Raw genomic sequence first — 8,576 nt, 5'->3', positions numbered from 1 at the left:
ATCCACACTCAGAACACTCTGCAATCCAGAGGGGGAAAAATCAGACATTTGCTGAAGGTCTTTATTTTATGAGTTAGAGGTGACTTTTGATTTTGATCAATTAAGCTGAACATTTTAAGAAAAGGAGTTAAAAAGCAAGAGGGAGGAAGAGGGATGTGGAGCTTTCACAGTCCCTGTGGGCTGTGATCCTGGTTGTGTGCAGAAACAGTGGCATCTAGTGGGCAGCTCCTCAGCTTGGGAAAGACACTGGATGTAAAACAGGTCAATGATTGGAGATTATGATTATGCTTATCATGGATGAAAGGTTTTCCCAGGTCTGTTTTAATCCTTCTCTTTGAAAGCATTTGGAAGACAACTGTTTTTCCAGCTTTCTCACCTTCAGTATACGACTTTCAGAATGCTTGCTCTTCTGGTTTGCAGGCATGTAGGAAAGTCCAGCATTTTCCCCTGAGAGTTTAAACATGGACAAAAACAAACCTGCAACTAATCCTTGAACACATTCAATCTAGTTCAACTATAGAGGAATTAAAGCACAGCAGAGCTTTGGATGAAAGATCTGTGTAGAGGAAAATAATAAAAACAAACTGAAGGACGCTGAAAAAAAGCTTAATTACATAATTCTGTAGCTATAACTAAGTATATTCATGTAGTGTTTGGTTTTTATGCTAATTATATATGAGATTTTTTCACTGCTGAGTCACAATAAATTCTTGAGCTAATTTATTTATACCTGATCCTAAGATCCTGTTCTTTTGTTAGGTCCCTGGATTCTGTGTAAAACTCTGTGTATTTTATGGACCTACAGAAATACACAATAAGCAGGATGAGGGGTTGCTGCATCCATGGCAATAGTCTAAAGCAGTCACACCCCTTCACTCTTTCTTTAGCTTTCAGTGTTTGCCAGTGATGAGCAAACTTATTAAAGTCTGTTTTGCTGGGCTTCTCTTCTCTGGCTGCCTCTCCCATAGGCTGGAGGGTGTTTCTGTGTTTACTTGCAAAATTAATTTGCATTAAGAGATGACTTGGCTTCATAAATCTGGCAGAAGAGCTGGATGTCTTAAAAAGCAATAACTTGGCTATGTTCTTCATGATCACAGGATTCCAGAGGCACTCATAGGGTTTAGGGTTTCTTTTCTTAACTTCAACATTTTTAGTTCATTCTCCTTTCCTTCACACTTTTTTTTTTTTTTTCCTCCCTTTATTCACTATGTTTCAAACTTACCTCTATGGTGTCTGCTGCTTTTCTCGCCTTGAGGGACCACGAGGTTCTTCAGTGGTCAGTTCTAGCCCAGAACAGAAGGGTAGATACGTATAAGAGAGATGGGTTTGATCTGAACATGAGTGCAAATATGAGTTGGCTCCTTTGCCCATCAGCCTGACACCAATGTGGGCTAAAGGCTCTCAACACTACATATAATTCCTTCCCTTATGAAGTGGCAGAGAATGTGAATTAGTGATCAGAAGTACTTCACCCTTCTATATTTCTAGTTTTCTCCTTGTTAATTAGACTTAATAATACTTAACTTTTCATTGGAGATACCTACATGAGATCCTTCCACCCTCATGTGGAAAAGCAAACTTCAAAGCAATGAACAATCTCTGTTCCATGTTTGCTTTAGGATTATCTCAGTGTTACTGAGAAGAACTGAGTAGAACCTTCTACTTAACCTTCCCTGAGTATAACTAGGTGGGAGTTCTTTTATTTCAAAGAAGTACTTGAAAATTGACTTTCACAGGGTGAAAGTTGACATAATTGTCACCAATGAATTTTTCACTGTGCAAATAAAAACAGAGACAGGATTTCACCTAATGACTTTAAGTCAGGGATATGCAAATCTAGATCTCTCTGTTCAGAGAGTTATGAATGAAGCACACAATAGCAGCCTCATTATACTTTTTCACACTTGCAGATTTAATCTATGATTTATCTTGGCAGTAGGGGAAAGCAAGCCTTTGATGCTTTGAGATTTAAATTATTTCCTTGGAGTCATCTAGGAGAGCTGTTTTACTGGAAGGAAAGTATACCAGAAAAACTGTTGATCTATTTCAGTCTATCAAAAGCTCTGTAGCACTAATTATCTTATAGATATTCATAAAATTGTGGTTTATTTTGCTCCCAGTCCTCAGGTTTTAAATGTGACTGCAGTGAGGAGCTCTGAAAGTTATTTTGCTCCATTCATAACTAATTCTGTTGCCATTACAGACCACAGCAGTCATTTAAGAGCCATCAAGCAATTTTTTATGTTGTTTTGCAGGTATCATGTGTTTCCCATCTGACTGTACAAGATACTCTTCTCCAAGGTATAAGTTATAAAGGCTCTCAGGCAGGAAAGGATTGGCTGGATTCATTTGCCCCTCCTGGAAGAATTACAAGGGGAAGGGATAATTGTGCAGAGAAACTACACAATTATTAGTCTGCACCATAGTGCTTCCCAGCTGCTGGTCCTAGAAAGTCCTCTGATGTTTCCTTAATTCTACACAAAACTGAGCCTCACTTCCAGTGAGTTTAGTATGGGAGACTAAGGGAACAAAATCATCTGCAAATGGAATTGGCTCAAGCTTTTATTATGGAACAATGCATGAAATACTCATCAGGCAGTAAGACAGTGTGTGATATACATGTTGTGTCTTCATGCAATACTGTTATTTAACCTAGAAAACTGTAATTAAGGATTACTCCAAAGCTCAGAAAGCTGGCTGGTATTCTGCAATTTTCTATTGACCTCTCCCTCCAAGTTCCTTTTGCTTCAGGCAGTCTAAACCTGTGCCCTTAAAAGGATACTCTAGGACTAATCAGTTGCCTCAGAAACTGTGGAAACCCTCAATTCAGTTGTTCATGCATGCAATCATTGCTGGTAGAAAATACATGGTTGTTTATAACTCATCAAGCCACTTAGAGCAGGAAGTTCTGCTGTATCATGAGGATTGCACTGTACTGCAGAGAGGTTCTGCTCTACAGTGAGCACGTAGCCAATGCAGGAATAATCTTGTCCTCCTTAACACATGTGTATATATATATATATATATATCAGTTGCAGGGTAGGCAAACCCATTAGATTGGATGCACCAGGTCCCTGTTGCAGTGTGGGAGGCAATGAGGATTCAACCAGTGTTCAAGGAATTGTTCTTCTGATCTCTGCTCCAAGCGCTGGAGGTAAAGCATATACTCCTATTTAAAGAAAAGAAAACGTAATTTAATTGTGTAATCATTCAATTCTAATGTCAGGTCAAAGATGCAGGATAATTTTACAGCTGACATAAGAGCCATTAATTTATTCCTTAAAATAATCAAATATAGTGAAATTGTGTTGCTGGTCAGCTTGCCCCAGCCTAGCAATATTTAATGAATGACATCAACTCCAGATCAGTAAAGGTGTTGAGCAAGAATTATACAACAATATTCATAAATTAAGAATTCTGTATACACATTTCTTATTTGCATATCAACACAGAAGCCTTTGTTGGGCCTGAGGGTACAAAGGATTCTCACAAATAGGTCTGTTACAGCCCCTTTTGAAAACTGGTTCCTGCTGTTTAAAGAACATTAACCCCTTGCAGGATCATGTGGCAGGACTGAAGGGTTCTAGTAGGTAGCACACATCAGTGCTGACTGGTGATAAATAAAACAATGTGAATTTCCCATACCAATTTATAGAGAGAGGATTTGGTTTCAACAACAAATTTATCAAAGTAAAGTGGGCTGTGTGCCAAAAACTTGACCTCCATCAAGGACAAAATTTACTTTCAAGAAGTTCCAGTCCTAGTGGGCTCATGAGCTTTGTGAAGACCAGATACATTCATTCAAAATAATCCCCCATTGCTTTGCACAGGGGGCACTGTTGGAATGGAAGCTGTAGCCTAAACCCTTTGCACTGGCCAAGTATTCCAGCATCAGGATCCTGCCTTTCACTGGGCTCTCTCTCCTCACAGCACTGAGAGACCTGGCTCAGATCTCTGGGGACAGACTGCCTTAGGAACTGGCACAGATCAGAGCTATGTGACTGAGAAGATGCCACATTATCAAAAGCAGGCCCTCAATCAAAGTAAGTTTAAAACATGCTGATAACATAAATTACATTTTTTAATAATTAAAGGGGGCTGATCTTTCTGTCTGTAACTGAACAGGTTTTTGACTCAAGCAGCCCTGTGGAAGTCAAAGAGTGTCACAAAGAATTGCAAATCACATTCCCCAGCTCAGCATGATCTGGCCCAGTACAAACAGCTTTTGCTTAAAACAGATGAAGAGAGATGGGTTCATCCCAGCATTCATTTCATTCTGCTACAAAGCACCCATACAAAATCAGTTTTTCTCCTTGAGTCCATGTGCACAAGCTGTGCACAGGGATGCACCAGCCATGCACCCTCATTCATGTGGAAAATCTCCACGTTCCACAAGGCAATGAGGATTGGTTTCCTTTTCTACTGAAAACCTTGACATTCAGGGAGCAAAACAAATACTCTTATGTTTGGATTTTCTTACAGAGGGTCAGCTTTGCTTTCTAGATAAAAGGATAAAAGAAAATAAATAAAAGAAGGTTGGAATTTCTGAAAAAGTGTTTGTTCCTAACTGTGGTAGGACAGAAAGTTGCAAGGACAGAGCAGCAGAGTCAGAAATCCAACATCTCTTTAGCCCTGAATCCCTCCCCACACACAGCATCATAGAATTCATCAGGATCCCCAAGTCCAACTCCCTGCTCCTCAAGGACCACCTAAAACTAAACTAGTTTAGTCTAGACAACATTGCATGCATGCATCTAGCTTCTTGCCCTACAGGAATTACCTGAATCCACCTGTTCTGCTGCTTCATTTATTCTATATTCAATATTTGTTATATTTATCACATACCCTTAATGGTGGTGGTATATTAAGCATAAGCACAGATGGGAGCTGTATTCTTGTTAATTTGCAAAAACTACAAGGCTCATTTAACAGCTTACAGACCAACCCAGTCCTGAGTGTTGTGGGCAGCAGTGCAGCCTTCTGGTTTTTGGCTGTGCTGTGCAATTTTCAGTGTACAAGGTTGTCAACAAGCATGGAGCAATATCCTTGTGACAACTTTGGTGTGTCGTGGTGTCCCCTTTGACAAACAGTGTGTTCACTCAGTGTTGGGCAGGTGGATTCTTTTTGGCTGGTGTACATTACCCACTGGGAAGGGAAAACCAGGAGCTGTTTCTACAATCCTGCAAGGCACGTAGTACTCTTCATGTCCTATGGAGTCCAGAAGTGTTCAGCACCTTGCTAAACTGAGCCCCCTGTGCTCATCACACGCACAATCTTTGTGCTCCTGGCTTCTGTGGGCTTTGCCTCTTCAGAACCATGTCATTTTAGCTCAGTTTATTTACCTTGGAAAGAAATAGGCAGTAGTTTTAAAATACCTTAAGTACCCTTGAGAAGTGCAGGATTATGTGTTAGGTCTTGTCAAAGCAAGGAAAACAAAAGGCTCTTTAATTCTTTTTCTTTTGTTGTAATAGGGTTTAGAAAGAAATAAATGTAGATATAGCATGCAAACCCAAAGCTGTTGCATTAAGCCAGCAACTAAAAACTCTTACAATATCATAAAAAACATCCTATCTGTAGCATCCATAAGGAAGTCAATGAAAGTAAGTGATTTTTAAAGCTGGTTGAGAACTACCTCAGTCTCCATGCTGACTACTGACACCTCCATCTCCTCTCTGCCTGCAGTATGGATGTACAGAATGTACTGGAAGCAGAAGACACTTCCTGTTACTTAGGTTTTCAGGAACAAGCTGATGAAATCCATATCTCTATAATTCAAAAGCCACATTGTTCTCAATAATTTGACTGGTATTTTTGAACCATGATAAATAATCTCCTCATTCTGCAAGTGAACATTTCCTGAGCAATACTCAGCACTCAAAGAATGCTTTTAACTGTAATTTGAAAGAATTTAAAGGTTTTTTTAATATTTCATAGAAGAATTCAGCTGCTTTAAAGGGTGATATTCATAACATATAGCCTGGAAGCAATAGAAATTTAATACTAAACATAAATGTTTTGGGGGTTTAGTGTTGGGTTTTTTTAGTTAATGTAATTTAATAGTAAATATCATAAATCACCCTCATTGGTTCATCAGGGAAACCAGCTTTCCTCGGTCTCTCTTCACGACGAGTCCTCAGCATCTGTTTGGCATCTTTTTCAGACAAAATTGGTGAAGTGTCTAAAATGAGAACAGCAGAAATTAGTTCTGAAATTATCTGTCACTTGTGAAATGAAATATCTCCAAACTTGATTTTTTTTTCTATATACAAAGTGTTCTTTCATTACAGCCCCTTCCCAGTAGATATTGCATTCCAAGAGATAGGAGTGGAATTTTAAATCATTTTTATTCTTGTGTTTTCTCTTGTTTTACTAGTATGAAGCAAAGTCCACATAGTCATGTTAGTATAAAATGAGCAAAAAACACCACCAGCAAACCATTGGCATTAGTTGCTCTTCCAGCTCTTTATTCTTTTCTGTGTTGCTTTACAGGATTTTTTTCAAAGTAATGAGTTAGATACATTGCAAAGAAGAGATTGCATTGAACGTTCTACTTGCAGGACCTTGATAAAATAATATTAAAATAGTAAGCAAGTATAAAAAAATTGGGGGTTTACAAGAAATGACTACAGTGTGGTAATGAAGAGAGTTGAATATCAAATACAACATCATGATTATTAAAAATCAAATCATGGAAAGCCTGAAATATAAAAATAGTTGAGTGTTAAATATATGAAAATACATGAAAAATGAATACTAAAATAGAAGGTTGACAGACTAATAGAACTTACATGCTCTGCAGCTCTACACACATATGCAGGTTTATTGATATAAACTCCTACCTGTAACAGTGGTCAACAGGACCAAAAAGGAGACAAAGACAAGAAACTTCTTCATTTTGACTCTGCTTTCTCTCAGTCTGTCCCAAAATGAGCAACCCTGACCGAGGCATTCAGCTATTTGAAGGAGCTACGTCAGTCACAAATGTTTGTTTATGCTTTAATTTGAGTGATAGTATGATTCTGAAGACATCTGGTCTGAAGGTTTGAATTAGTCTATTATCTGCTCACACATTCTCTGCATAACTCTTTTCCTGAGGGAAAGAAAATAGAAGGCTTTTTTTCCCACCTCAGGCTTCAGAGCTACACTGGGTATTTTAAACTTGTGAAAATAAAGCCTAACCCCTTATATTTAGCATGGCAAGCAAAGGTTTTTGGTGCCCAAGTTAAACTATTGTTTTTTAAAAGCCCAGTACTGTTAATCTCAGAGGCAGCTGCAAAGGGGCCCCTTCTTCAAAGAATTGTCTCTAACTTTGCTCCAGCAGAGAAGTACTTACTAAAGGGGTTTAACTCTAGCAAAGCCAACTCATGACTGCTGAGAATCATGGCAGTTTTCTATTAAATTAATAGAATCATACAAATGAAAATCCATGTAATTCTCCTCCTTTCAGGACAAGTTAGGAGAAAACAGGATTATAAAGCATACTAAGCACAGTGTTAAGTAAGGATGTAGGTTAGCAAACGTCACTGCAAACAGGTAGTTTTGGCCTTGAGAAATATGCAGAGCTCTTCTAGGCAGTGCCATGCTGAACACATGGTACCAGCATCATCAATTTGTAGGGCATGAAATGCATCCCTTCAACTATAACATATAAAATAGGTAGTCAGAGTTCGGCATTGGCTCTTATGTGAGGGAAGTGAGGAATTTCCTTGGAAACCTGAGAATTGCCCAGCTGTGCAGTATGTGCATTTTTCAGTGTTTTCAGATACCAAAACCCTGGAATCCAATCAATTTTGTATATGCTGTACGGATTTAAATCATTGCTCACTGCACTGTTTTGAAAGTGCAAAAACCTGTAGGTTCTAATGGCAGCCACTATTTTTAGAGCTGCTGCAGGGGAGACAGTCAAACGTAATGACAGAACAAAATTATGAGGGGGAGGCATTTATGGTTGGGCAATAAAGCACAATCATGGGGAGGACAAATACGGGCACAAAGGCATGACTCGGGGTGGACCTCACTGCTCTCTACAACCATGGGAAATGTTGTAGTGAGCTGGGGATCTGGCTCTTCTGCTGGGTCTACAGAGGAGCGGGGGGAACGGCCTCAAGCTGAGACAGGGGAGATTCGGATTAAATATTTTCACTGTTTGGTGGAAATATTTGGGAAGGGCTGCCCAGGGAGGCGGTGGAGTCACCATCCCTGGCGCTGGGCGCTGTGGTTCGGTGGTTACAGTGGCAGTGCCGGCTGTGCGGTCGGAGGGAGAGATCTTAAAGGCTTCTTCCAGCTTTAATAACTCCATGATTCTAGGGCAGAACAAAATTATGGGGGAAAACACTTATGGTTGGGCAATAAAGGCACGAACACGGCCGTCACTTCGGCCGCAAGACAGCGCGGCCTTCGCCTCGGGTCTGGGACCAGCGGAGCCGGAGCCGGAGCGGCTCCGCCAGGCTCTGTCGCGGCCGCTGAGCGCCGCTGGCGACATCCCCGCTGTCGCGACAGACGGGGGCGGGCGGCGCCCGTCTCCCGGCAACGGCCCCGCGCCGCTTCCGCTTCCGCCGCCCCGCGCATCCCGCGGC

At 40.4% G+C, this 8,576-nt stretch overlaps 1 protein-coding gene across 1 annotated transcript; it reads right to left on the bottom strand.

Annotated features, from left to right (window-relative positions):
- Positions 1-43: 43 nt before the first annotated feature.
- Positions 44-8,528, bottom strand: C18H17orf67 (chromosome 18 C17orf67 homolog). The gene is made up of 4 exons (XM_015645580.3): positions 6,840-8,528; positions 6,078-6,178; positions 1,223-3,169; positions 44-556 (listed from the first exon to the last, which is right to left on the bottom strand). Exons 1-3 carry the CDS (start codon positions 6,892-6,894, stop codon positions 3,053-3,055), a joined length of 273 nt encoding a protein of 90 aa, XP_015501066.1. The 5' UTR covers positions 6,895-8,528; the 3' UTR covers positions 44-556; positions 1,223-3,052.
- Between the last annotated feature and the right edge of the window lie 48 nt (positions 8,529-8,576).

This window comes from Parus major, chromosome 18, assembly GCF_001522545.3.
Source record: "Parus major isolate Abel chromosome 18, Parus_major1.1, whole genome shotgun sequence".
In the NCBI taxonomy this organism is placed as follows: Eukaryota; Metazoa; Chordata; class Aves; order Passeriformes; family Paridae; genus Parus; species Parus major.
Note: the sequence above shows the minus strand (reverse complement) of the source record. Positions and strands in the feature narration are given on the sequence as shown.

Excerpts from the sequence above, each read along its gene's own strand:
- C18H17orf67 (XM_015645580.3), bottom strand. The coding sequence starts at position 6,894 with ATGAAGAAGTTTCTTGTCTTTGTCTCCTTTTTGGTCCTGTTGACCACT. Across the intron at positions 6,179-6,839 it reads CCTGTTGACCACTGTTACAG|ACACTTCACCAATTTTGTCT; the intron begins GTAGGAGTTTAT and ends TTCTCATTTTAG. Across the intron at positions 3,170-6,077 it reads TCCCTGATGAACCAATGAGG|GAGTATATGCTTTACCTCCA; the intron begins GTGATTTATGAT and ends TTCTTTAAATAG.